This window comes from Pelobates fuscus, chromosome 1 (assembly GCF_036172605.1).
Source record: "Pelobates fuscus isolate aPelFus1 chromosome 1, aPelFus1.pri, whole genome shotgun sequence".
NCBI lineage: Eukaryota > Metazoa > Chordata > Amphibia > Anura > Pelobatidae > Pelobates > Pelobates fuscus.
Genome location: NC_086317.1, coordinates 31,696,643 through 31,710,448, shown reverse-complemented (window position 1 = coordinate 31,710,448; position 13,806 = coordinate 31,696,643). Strand labels below are relative to the sequence as shown.

Sequence of the window (13,806 nt, the reverse complement as noted above, 5' to 3'; positions counted from 1 at the left end):
TCACACACACACAGACAAACAGTCAAACACACACAGACAAACAGTCAAACACACACTGTCAGACAGCCACACACACACAGTCACACACAGACAGACAGACACACACACACACTGGCAGACAGTCACACACACACACACGCGCAGACAGTCACACACACACACGCGCAGACAGTCACACACACACACGCGCAGACAGTCACACACACGCGCAGACAGTCACACACACACACGCGCGCAGACAGTCACACACACACACGCGCAGACAGTCACACACACGCGCAGACAGTCTCACACACACACACACACAGGCAAAAAGTCACACACACACACAGGCAGACAGCCACACACACAGAGTCAGACACACACACTCACTAACAGACAAACACACTCACAGACACACACTAACAGACACAGACACACACTAACATACACACACACACACACACACACTAACAGACACACACACTCACCCACATTAACACATTTTTTTAAATTTATTTAGACCCCCCCCAGCCTCCTTACCTTTGGGAATGCTGGGGGGGTCTCTTCCTCCATGGTGGTCCAGTGGCTGCTGGGCTGGGCGGGCGGCGCTGGCGGGCGGCTGGCGAGGGAGCACTTCCTCTGAGCTGTATGCTCAGCTCCCTCGCGCGCCGCAGAGTGAGGCTGGGAGCCGGAATATGACGTCATATTCCGGCTCCCAGCCTCACTCTGCGGCTCGCGAGGGAGCTGAGCATACAGCTCAGAGGAAGTGCTCCCTCGCCAGCGCCGCCCGACCGCCCAGCAGCCCGGCATGTCTGTTAGCCGCAAGGCTAACAAGACATTTGCCTTGGGCATTTGGGGGCGGCTTTTTTTGCCGCCCCCTGGAAAATGCCACCCAAGGCAAATGCCTTGTTAGCATTGCGGCTAACAGACATGCCGTGTGAGCTATGCGGCCGCAGGGCGCCCCCTGCACCATGGCGCCCTGTGCGGCCGCACAGCTCGCACACCCCTAAGGCCGGCCCTGCGTGGTAACCATGGCAACGTTCAGAATACCGCGATAGGATGCTGGCTAGAGCTCCCCGGGGCCTCTCCTGCCTCCCCAGCCGGCATAGCAGTGCCTGTGGGCCGGGGAGGGAGATCTTTCATCTCCCCACCGGCCCATAAAGGGAACACAGCAGGGTCGGCGCTCGGATAGTGCTGGCCCTGCAGGGGCCGGCCGGGGAGATCCTGTGATCTCCCCTGCCGGCCTCGGCCCATGGCCATCGCGGCCCACCGGGCATTTGGCCGGAATGCCTGATGGCCAGTCCGGGCCTGTCTTTATGAGTGTTGCAGGTTGGCTAATGTTAATTCTGTACATAATCCTTGCAGTGACGCTCCTTAATTGGCTTGGAATGCACATCTGATGATCTCAGCCAACAAATGAATGGCAGTATTGGCATCCGCTATTGTCAGTCAGCAGCTCTCCAGATGTCAGATGCACACCACGAGGCAGGAGAAGGGCCTCTGCTAAGATGGCATATGATTGCAAAGCAGCATTACTGGGGTATGGCGCAAGGGTACTCCAAGCACCATATAGCAGGCTGATGTGGTCATAACAAGCCGTTAACATTATAACATGATGATATTATCATTGCATTATTTTTCTCGATTTTTCCTACGTAGGTATTTAAATATATATTTGTTAAAAAGTGAAATAAAATGACATTATGTATATATTGTATATATTATCATTTTATATAATTCTATGACACAAATACTTCAAAATACCAGTTCAAAATTTATATTTAGGATTTATGTCTTAACTACAACAAACCAAATATTATTTTTTACAAATAATTTCACATTTTATTTTTTCATGTAAAGTTATAATTATGGTACAACATGAAATAAATATATATTTTTGTCTCTCTCCTTTTTTTTTGGGTGATCTTGAAAGAAGTTTGAGCCAATTTATTTTCCTGTTTAATTTCCTCCCTGTGTCAGTTTTACGATATGTCACTGTCAGCATTTTATAACGTCGTGGGTGAAGTGAAGCTTGTAACACATTAGGATGTACTGATTGCATGCTCTTATATAAATCCTTTATTATGGTTTGAAGATATTTATTGTGGCAAAACCCGACCCCTCACCTTTTCTTTCCGAAGCGATAAATTCTAATTCATTGTAATATTCTGAAGGAGTTTTTAGAAATGCGCATATGAACTATTTTAAATGGATTTCAACAAATCGTAGTGATCTTAAAAAAAAAGATTAAAATAATTGAGTTTAGGAATGGTTTACTCAATGTGAATTCGCAAGTTAAAAATATTAAAAAAAATATGTAAAAAAAATCAAAATACATTTTCAACTTACCCAGTCTTGGCCTAAAATATGGAATTTGTTAAGATAACACTTGGGCGTTGCTGTTTGTATTTAAGGTAGCACTTTGCAGGTTTGATTTTAAATTGATCATTTTAGGTTATCATAGGATTAGAATTAGGATTAGAAATGCCTTGTTTTATGGCAAATCTTCAAGTTGACAAAACTTGACAAAAGGCAGAACTAACTCAGTGGGAATAAGACACTGTCTCACTTAGACAATATCTAAGATTGTGAGAGCCCCTATAGACCCTGAGGGTTACAGCATCAGGCAAGTATAACTCACAACGACTGCATCTCTTGGCCTCCTCTCTTCAAATGGTGATGTCGTCATCGGGGGTCTTTTTAAAATATGACAGAGGAGCTTTAAGATACAAGGGAAATAAGTAAATGAAAACTGAAGAAAAAAATGACAGTGCCGCTTTAAGGTATGGATTTTTTGTGTCTAAATTATGAGCATTTGAGACTAAAATGGGGCAAAATGTGCATAATAAAGAGCTTCTTATCTTCTCAGAGAAGAAAGCTTTTTCCATGGAGATCAGGCACTAAATGGTTATATCCAGACTCAGTTTGGTCCTTTAGTCCTGTGTTTAATACAGCAAACGTGATACTGTATGTCCATTTTAGAAGAGCTGCCAATAAACGATCATATCTTAAATTCTTGTTGTGTAGCTGCCGTAGAAGTCTAATAAAACCATTATTGTCTTTCATTATGCAAGCTTTGTCTTTGTGCAGTCCAAACATGCTGTTCCTTATCAATTGTTTGCAGTGTGCATGATACTGACATTCACTAACTCGTACATCGCTCTTGGGCTTTCTTCTTGCCAGGAAAAAAAATGTACCTGTTCAAAAAATAAATATTTCAGGCCCAGCAGATGCTTGCAGGTCCTCCTGTTAATTGTTTCAATCCCAGACATTGTCATGTTGCCAGGGACGTGCCTATATAATTTGCACATGTTATGTACACAGCGTGCGCAATCACCTTCAACTGAACTTTTTACACTAACAGTGAGCGTGTGCATTGATGGGACGCAGATCCCATGTCCTGCACTTGTACAAAATTCATGAGTTTGTCAAACACTGCCCTGTTTATGTAAACACAACCTAGACACGGCACTGAAAAGGCTCCGGTAAAATAGGCATCATATTTGCCAGATGAAGGTAATGACACAGCTGGTATTCAGTTAGATATTTCCACAGTCTTTGACACATATGATAATCAAACATTCTACAAAAATGGCAGCCATCATTAAAGGCCAAGGACCAAATGGGACCATCTCCTTTCTGGATAACTGCCCTTAAGAAGGGAACATGGGTGATAAAGTTAAACTAATCACTGAGGTAACTAAAATATGCAGAGAAATATGTGGAATCCCTTTACTAATTTTCGATATCCATTGTACTGTTTTAAAACAAAACAAAACATTTATTTTAAAATAATTTTATTCAAAACTTACTAACTGGTCTCTTTTTAGCTCACATTCAATATAACCCATTTCTACCGTGTTTTATCTATAATACATTTCTACCATGTTGTATCTATGACTATCCCACACGTCTTAAACCCAATGCACACATGCTACCTGGTCGCACATAGAATAAAATATCAAAAGAAAATTTTCATTTATCCCTTAACTTCACCACCTGATGTTGGAATATTAAATAATAACCATAGTAATAATCAATTCAATAGTAATAATTAAGAAGAACTTGGCAAAGTAACATTAAAAAATAGATTGTTCGTAAACACATTGCACTATGTGTATATTCCTCATGATAACATGTCTCTGGGGTTCTTGTGTTGCATTCACTGAGTGGGGCAGGGGTCACAGCCTTCACTCATACTCAGTGAGTGTGTCACTTATCTACGCCCTCTCACTACTTCTGTACACTTTCATTCCTCACTATGAGCCGTTCACAGCTGCTGAACTAGGTCTGAGGAGCAAGGACCATGCTAAATCTCTTCTTCACAAGCTGAACCAAATCAAAAACTAACTATTATTTCAGATACATTTGTTTTAATAAAGTGAACACACTAGGGACTTATCTACTAATCTTCAAATTGTGCCCCTGATGGCAATTAAAGGGTTAAAAATTCACCTTGGAGCTGGATCTGTCACTGCCTCCTCCAACGTCATCGAAAAGGGGAACCTAATGCGTATGTGCGGCAATCGCTGCACATGCATAAGACCTTCCCCAAAACAGAGCTTCTTGTCTTTCCTCCCTCATGTGTTGCTATTCCTGTTTTTGTCTTCCTCCAAGTCAATGGTACTACCATTAACTCTACCTCACAGGCTCACAGCCTTGGTGTTCTTTTGTCACTCTGTATCTATATCAATTAATGTATCTATATATTAAGGAGCTGTTTTGCAGAGCTGTGTGAAATGTGAGTCCTCTTTTATCGTTTCACAAAAAGTGCATATTTCAATAGAAATTGACACTTTTATAAATGAACCTTGTTACGATCCCTGGCTGTCAATCAGACAACCGTTCCTGGTTGTTTAGCTCAGTGGAGTTAAACTCAAGAGGCCGCAATTGCTCAGAGCGCCTGCCTTGCAAAGACTACTCATTGAGTTGCATTGGGAAGTCTGTGATTGGACAGCCACAGAAAGTCTGGGCGGAGTTACAAGGGGAAGGCTTGCAAGAGATATACAGTTTCTGCAAGTGTTTTTTTTAGATATACCGTCAATAAAATATGCATAACTAAATGCATGCACGTTTTCATTGGAGTATGTGTACTAAATAGTAATGCTATTTTTTTAAAATGTATTTTGTATTTGGGCTGTGCAGTGTCCCTTTAACATTCTAACAAGGAAGAAGTCTGCTTTTAAGCCGCCCACATGAAGCCAAATGCTTCTTTCCCTCACATTGTATATGACTGTTAATCGCTCTATGTTCAGTCTTGAAGGATAAAGTGGACATCATGCATCCAAATGATTCGTAAAAAAGTTTTAGGTGAACAAAAAGGGGGCAAAAATTGGCCAATCTGTACTGCAAAATATATACATAATATTCCCACCATTGGTTCACATATCAAGTGAGAAGTAACCAACTGAGGGAAAAATATATAGCAGTATATAAAAAAACAAAAAACTATATCTTGTTGCTGCTCCTTTTCCCTTCTATTGGTCACTTCTCACGAAATCTTTGAAGACATTCAACATTCAGTATTTGTACCCTAACCATCAATCATCCTTTTCACATCAATCATCTCTATTTTGAGGCCACGAACTAATCTGTATGTCCACTGTCCAGTTCCGTTTGTTCGTGACAAGTCCATCTGGTGCTAAATAGCTACGGAACTCCGATAGTCCAAAATTGGCATGAATTGTCTTAGTTACTCTATTGTACAGGGATACAGAATATCAGTCTGCATGCATGTTCTTCTTTGCGTATAATATATTCTTATATATCTTATCTTATATATCTTACAATATTGGAATGTACAAAAATCTAGATGACAAATATTCTAGATGGCCCATGATTGTCTATCCAAAAATGGAAACAGCTCAACAAACCAAACATTCCTGCACAAATCCCTGTGTAACTGCGCTCATACTGGCAGATAAAAACCTGTAAATATTATTGCATTAGTATTAGTGTATTTAAAGGGACATTATAGTCACCAGAACCACTACAGCTTAATGTTGTCTCTAGCATGTCCCTTTAAATACACTAATGCAAGAATATTTACAGGATTTTATCTGCCAGTATGATAGCAGTTACACATGGATTTATACAGGAATGTTTGGTTTGCTAACCTGGTTCCATTTTAACAGTGTTTACATCGCTGCTTAGTAACAGAGGTGCTTCCTAGTCCAGTGCTAGTCTACACACAGTTACCCTATAGTGTTAGGAATACATGTTTGTATTCCTGACATTATAGTGATCCTTTAATGAGAGATGACCTCCACACTTTTTTGGAGACCATGAAAAGGTGGACACAAGTTCCAAATTGCTCTGTTGCATCTGTGACACTTGAAAAGTATGGTACAGTAATGTCATCCAAAGGGAAAGGAAGTGGTTGTGCCAACTACCCAACGGGGAGCAAAATCATCAGAACTGGGGTATACTACTCAACTTCCTGCTTAAAGGGGCACTTGTAAAAGCTGCACCCCCCTCTTTCCTAAGCAGCCCAGACTAGCTGTGGCTGTCCAATCACTGAATTGCAGCTCAATGAGAAGTATTTGCAAGGCAGGTGCTCTGAGCAATTGCTGCCTCTTGAGTTTAACTCCACTGATCTAAACAACCAGGAAGTAGCAGGAGTGGTTGTTGATTGACAACCAGGGGGGTGTAACCAGGTTTATTTGTAAAAGTGCCAGTTTCTATTGATATCTGTGCTTTTTGTAAAATTAAAAAAAAGAGGACATGCTCTTCACATATAAAGCACTTGAGCAAGCTAAAGTATTTCAGGGGTCTGGAGTGTCATGTAAAGTATTACACATTTAAATGGCTATTTAGATTCTTGTAAATTGTTGGCTATGGTAGTATAATATGATTTCCTATAAACAATATACATCTATTTATATTGTTCCATTTTCAGACAGATTTTGGTTTTAGCTGCGTTTGTATTGAATCACTAGCCCGTTTTCCAGCATTCATTCTATTTCAAGGATTTCAGTCCAGCTCCCTGGATAGAATATCTCAAGTTGACATCCCTTGCATCTCACGAGGACGGCGCAGGGCTGGCAATTAAAATGCAACGTCTTGGTTGACAGTTTGATGGATCCCAGCCTTAATGTTGTCTGAAACCAACCCAGAGATCTGGAAACATCTGCTTTTATTTTGTTCAAAGGTTTACCTCGATTCTGGCAGCAGAATGTTTTGGAAAATTCCCAGTTTTGCTTTTATTTTTCAGACAGAGCCAGACAGGTGGAGGACATCGCTAAAACGTATCTGACGATATTCCGTCTAAATGGCATTGGATGGCAGTCTGAACATCCTAGCTTTTGGATATTGTTCAAATTATGCTATCAAATTCAATCTCATACTCGCAAAGCTTTCTCGGAGAAATAACCTGCAGACAGGTTGCTAAACTATTATATTTTTATCTTCTCATGATATGAGAAGGCTGTCAACTGCCATGCAGCCACAACTGTAAGCTTCAAATCGAGGTAATTCTAGAACATGATATTCAGATACAAAAAAAAAATATAAAAAAATATATATATAAATATAAAAAAGATAAAATAACTGTTTAAAAACAACAATATATTCCTGCTTAATTGCTTAATTGTAGGCAAAAGCAAACATTTAGTTGACAATTTTAACTGGTTACGTGCTGTCCTGAAAATGTGATAAAACTTGATTTTAGATTTTAGAATTATTGTTTCATCCTTAATTAATTCAATAATACACTAGATGTGTTGGGAGTCATCCTATTTAAAATTTAAGTTTGCTTTACATTGACCCACATATAATAATTTACCTTACTGCTATAATTTACACCATACCATAATTCAACACCTTTCTATATCTCATCCTTTGTAGCACAATTCACCAACTTGCACCTTGCCATAGTCTATCTCCATGGCGTAATTCACACCACTCGTATTGAACCATCTCATCTGCCTTATATCACCACCCGCCCCTCCAATTTCCATAATTCACACTCATTATATAATTTGGATCATTTGCAGAATATAATTTCCATTTTTATAACTAACCTCCTTACATATTTTATCCTCACAAACCACCTAATTGTAATTCACATGTACCTCTAGTTTTAAATAACTGATGTTGAACCATGGCGATTTGAAAGGCAATATCATAGACAATCTATAGACAAGTAAAACTACAATTGAATTTACAGGTAAGTGAGATAGAATACTTAGTTTGTTTTGTCTTTGTTAAGAATTTGTGATATTAAAGTGTGCGCCATAGCCAATTTAATAATTTTTTTTTTTATAGGTGGATTATGCCATAAAAAAAGATTTTTTTTTTTTTTTATTAAATAAAATTACACATTAAGATGGCACAATCATAAGAGTTGTTTGTCTCAAAATATGAAAACTTGATGACGTGATGCACACACGCACGCACGCCCTCGTGGACACGGGGTACGAATGGGGGAGGTGAGCGAGGTCCGAGACGCGGAGTATTGGAAAAGCTTCTACAGACGCCAGAACCAGTGAAGTGGCTATTTAATCTGATATATTTGCAACTTTGCAACTATCTTCTGGCGGATTACTGAATCGTTGGAGCGAGCATAACGGAATAAACAACAGTTGTGAAATTGCTGATTTAAGCCTGCCGAATATTTCCACCAAAGAAGAAAATTAAACCTGGTAGAAATCGAATACAGTTACACCTAAGAAAGAAAAGAATTATCGTCAAGATTGGCAAGTAATGAACAACGACTTTAATTTGCCTGATATGGTATAATAGTCTGAACATTGCATATTGCCTAACCGCCTAACCGCCTAACTAGTGTTTGCAACACCTCTATTGAAAGTAGAGAGAAAAGGCATCAATTTAAAGTGGGTGCAGGCGGATATATGAAGTAATTCCTAACCTGATGACCTAAACTTGCTAAAAGCCCAATCTAAGCCATTAGGGCTATTGTCAAACTATTATCTAATCATTAATTGTAAATCCACATATAATTAAATGCAAAAGGAAAGTTGGAGTGAGAATACCTGTTGACTTAAGCTTACTGAAAGCTGTATTATTAAGGAGATTAATAAATCTGAGAGAAATTGTCCGCAGATACAACTAAGAAAGATTTATCATCAGGACTGACAAGAAAGAAGTAAGAACTATAATGTTCCTGACCTAGTATACCAATCTGTATACTGCTGGATTGATGCCTGTAAAATCTCTACTCAAATTAAAGAGATAAGTAATCAACTTAAACCAGGCATAAGCAGATATATGAAGTGATTTTGAACACATTTACTTAAACCTGCTGAAAGCTAAAAGTTCAATCTATACCATTTTGGCTTTTGTCAAACCATTGCCTATTCACTAACTGTAAATGGAAGGAAAATAGAGGAGGAAGGGAAGAAAGAAAAAAAAAAGTTAAGAGAAGATAGTTGACTGCAACATTTGAAATATTTTTTCTCTTGGCTAGACAAAAGCCTTTAAACTTATTATTTTTTTTTTATTATTATTATATATATTTGCAGATTTATCTATATTTACTCGACAGAACAGAAAAAAAAATATTAATCAGACTGCAATACTGAGACAAAAAGGAATTAAATATAAATGGAACTTTCCAACGACTTTATTAGTATTCTATCACGATCAAAGATTTTTCTTTAAAGATGCTACGGAAGCACAAGAAACCATCGACTCCTGGGATCTAAATTAATCTAAAATTGTTAATTATCAATGTTAAATACTCCTGTCTGATTATATAATAGATATAATAGTCGAGGTTGGAAAGGGAAAAAATGTTCTCTTTATTCTTTCTCTAGACACATAGGGCTATTTTGATGTTTATTTATAAGTTTGAAGAAGTTATTCACAATGTTATATTTTATTTTTATTTTTTGAATATGAGTTAAATTGTATATATGACATATATTGAAATTTTGGATAATATCCATATTTAACTATAACGATATACACATAATCCACTTTTATTTTTATTTAATAAGAGACATATTGAAGTGATTAATCCACAATAGATTAGTTCTTATGGGGATTAATATCAACCCTTGTATGGTTGAATTGTTGGAATAATGGTAAGGGTAATTGTAAATTAATATTCTACTTAATTCCCTTTTTACTCAATAATATACTCTATTAGTATGACATTAGAATCGATCAGAATTAATTCTTAATCTGGGGTTAGGATAATTGATCGATTTGCCATAGTAAATGAGATTGGAAATTCATAGACAAGACATTGCTATGACTGTTATGACTAATGGTAGCGGACAGTTGGATAATATATATTTATATCCTCCCTTCTCCTTTCTAGAACTAGAGGGTTGTCTGATATTTATGGATAGATTTGGTGGTGGTTTTTAACCCCTTCAGGACGGAGTCAATAGTGCACGTTCTGATCAAAACAAAACGTAAACAAAAACTGGAATTTGCGCTATATGTCTGTTCACCCGTAGTTCCCCTCTTTCAAATTATATGCACCCACACTTATTATATATCATTTTGTTCAGGAGAAACAGGGCTTTAATCTATCATTAACTATTCATATATGGAACATAATTTATTATGAATAAAATAAAAAAAAATGTGAGAAAATTAGATTTTTTTTAAAATGTGCATTTCCGTCTGACATTTTAACTGTGAATGTCATAACACTGTTAGGTTTTACTGCAAAAAAATGCACAGATTTGTAATCAGCAATGTCTCACGAGTACAACAGTACCCCCCATTAACCGTTTTTATGTTGTTTTGGAAAGTTACAGGGTCAAATATAGAACATTCCATTTTCAAATTGAAATTTTCCAGATTAGTAATGTTACCTTTGAGACGGTGTGGTAGCCAGGAATGAGCATTACCCCCATAATGGCATAGCATTTGAAAAAGTAGACAAGCCAAGGTATTGAAAGTGGGGTATGTTTAGTCTTTTTTAGTAGCCACTTAGTCACAAACACTGGCCAAATTTAGCGTTCATATTTGTTTTTGTGTGAAAAAAGCAAAAAACTAATATTTGGCCAGTGTTTGTGACTAAGTGGCTACTAAGAAAGACTGGACATACCCCACTTGCAATACCTCGGTTTGTCTACTTTTGCAAATGGTATGCCATCATGGGGGTAATTCTCATTCCTGGGCTACCATACGCTCTCCAAGGCAACATAACCAATCTGGCAAATTTCAATGTGAAAAAAATGAAATGCAAGCCTTATATGTGACTCTCTAACTTTCCAAAACACCATAAAACCTGTACATGGGGGGTACTGTTATTGTACTGGGGTACTGGTAGGAATGGCTATAGAATGTCTTATAATTGATGTGGCTGTTGAGCTTACACTTTAATGGCCATTGGAGTGATACTAACAACATCCAGTTATGTAAATTTACATAGGGATTTAAGATAGTGCTCCTTTTTGTTTTAATATTTAGTTTTCTTCCCTTTCTTCATTCTCACAGCAATAACGTAAGGTTCTACAAATATTTTAAAACCATTTTCTTGAGAAAATGGAGACATCGCAATGTATCAATTATATAGGTGCTGTTTTTTTTTCTATTTTACACATCAGAGCTGATAAGGTGGAGAAATTTTGATACGTAACACTTGTTTACTTCTTTATACCATAACACTTTTGTCTGCTTCTCAATCCCGTTTACACAAGTTTACTACTCTTTTCACCACATATGATTGTAAAATATCGTAGGCTGGATGGCAGTCTTATTGGTAATGTAGTATACATACAGAGTTGTACAAACATTAGTCATCACTGATTTAGAATAAATATTAGTGATGTATGCACAAGATAAAATATTAGACTATGAGTTAATATTTTTGTTACCTGTAGCTTCCACCATTCCTTCTAAGATGACCACAATCTCTAAATCTTCTTTTGGTAGCTGAACTTTTGATATCTCCCAGAAAGGACTGTGTTGATTAATCTCATGGCTTATGATCAGTGGGGAAACCAAAAACAATCGATCATCCCCAGTATCATATCCGACATTGATATCTGTCTGGTTCAGTGGTATAAACTCCCCCTCCTTTGTCTGTTTGGATTTGATTAGCTTGGCTCGTATTGATGCTTCTACGATATGAGAGTTCCTAAGGTCCCCGACTCGGAACATCAGACACAGTTTACCATCCCGCATGGATATGACAGCATTGGTAGAGAAGACCAGCGTCTCAGCCCTCTTCTTAGGTTGGGATATCTTGACAAACATACAACCAACCATAAAAGCATTCACAATAGACCCTAACACAGACTGGACCAACAAAAGTATGATCCCCTCAGGACACTTGTCTGTGATAACCCTATATCCATAACCAATTGTTGTCTCTGTCTCTATTGAAAATAAAAAAGCAGATACAAATCCATTGAGGTTATCCACACATGGACTCCATGTTTTGTCTCCTATGTGATCCAGATCTCCACGAATGTAAGCAATAAGCCACCATATCATTCCAAAGAAAAGCCAGGTTGCTGTGTAAACCATAACAAATATCAGCAGGTTGAATCTCCACTTCAGATCCACCAAGGTTGTAAAAATGTCACTTAAGTAGCGGTAGGTCTCCCTAACGTTCCCATGATGGACGTTACATTTTCCATCTTTCCGAACATACCGCTGTATTTTTCGTTTTGAACATTTCTGCTTAACTATGTCTTCTCGAGCTTGTTTTGGCAGTTTTGGCTGCCGTATTGAAATGGGACTCTCCACGTCCTGCTCCATCTGCCTCATTCACGTCTAGGAAGCTGGCAAAATTAAACAGAAAGAGAGTCAACTTAAAAATGGAAAACATTAAGATGATGTTAACATTAAGTTGTGAAAAATTCTATGTACAATCTGTGATAACATCCCCAATATTATTTGGATACAGAGGTGTACATGTAGGTTTTTGTGGGTCTTTATGAAGACAGTCAAGATAAAGTAGCAACAATGATTAACATAAGTAATTAATTGGATTGAACAACACTGGATTAAGCATTTGTGCAAAATTTGATGGGATACAACCAAATGGACTCATGACGTGACGAGCGGAGATACACATGACCATATTGAGAAACACCTGATACAAAATTGACACTAAGGGCAGAACTGAACGTTATCTAAGAGTAGTCCAGCAAGCATAAACAGTATAGAATCCAAAGCCTAGTCAGTCTATGCTAATCACATATGAAGAGCATCATGTCTACCCATGTAAGTGCAAGGAAGCCCTGTGACAAAACAAAGAAAGGGATACCATACGCCACACTTCTATTCACTGGATACTAGTTTTGTAATCATATAAAATCTGCATAGTCATATTCCCCCATGTACAGTTTGCTTTTTCAGATGATTCTAACACTCACTCAATAATCTGGCCTAGTTTACAGATTGATTTCTGAATAACTAGATAAATCCACACTATTCTGTGGTGCCACTCCTCAGCATAGAGCTGTACACACATATAATTGGATAATTATGTGTCAGCTTGAGAAATCTTTGGAAGGTTAATGAACCTTGTGGGTTAACATGGAGAGACAGACAATACATCATTTTAACATCGTTCTTATATTTGTTTGAGGAAGGCTGGAGGCTGGAGAGATACTTTATCAGTATTTATTTATACTGTACTCCCAAACGTGGAAAATGTGAAATTCAGATAACATAGGACACTTACCTGGATCTTCATTCCTGGTGGATAATTTTTTTTTTAAATGAATCAGATACCCTGCAACCTAACTACCCATGGCTCCTACACTAAACAGTGGTTTTAGTTGGGTACAGCGCTTTAGCATTACGGCATCTCAAGACAGGAAGAGAGAGGAAAACAGAGATAATTTAAGTGGTTTATTGATATGGATATGGTTTAGAGGAAACCAAGCA

General features: G+C 38.0%; 1 protein-coding gene across 1 annotated transcript in view; it reads right to left on the bottom strand.

Annotated features, from left to right (window-relative positions):
* Positions 1 to 13,806, bottom strand: part of KCNJ6 (potassium inwardly rectifying channel subfamily J member 6) — a 210,876-nt gene that overhangs the window by 27,739 nt on the left and 169,331 nt on the right. Inside the window, exon 3 of the mRNA XM_063447305.1 lies at positions 11,781 to 12,692. Coding sequence (XP_063303375.1) covers positions 11,781 to 12,678 — 898 coding nt within the window. The 5' untranslated portion in view covers positions 12,679 to 12,692. The remainder of the gene's footprint in view (positions 1 to 11,780; positions 12,693 to 13,806) is intronic.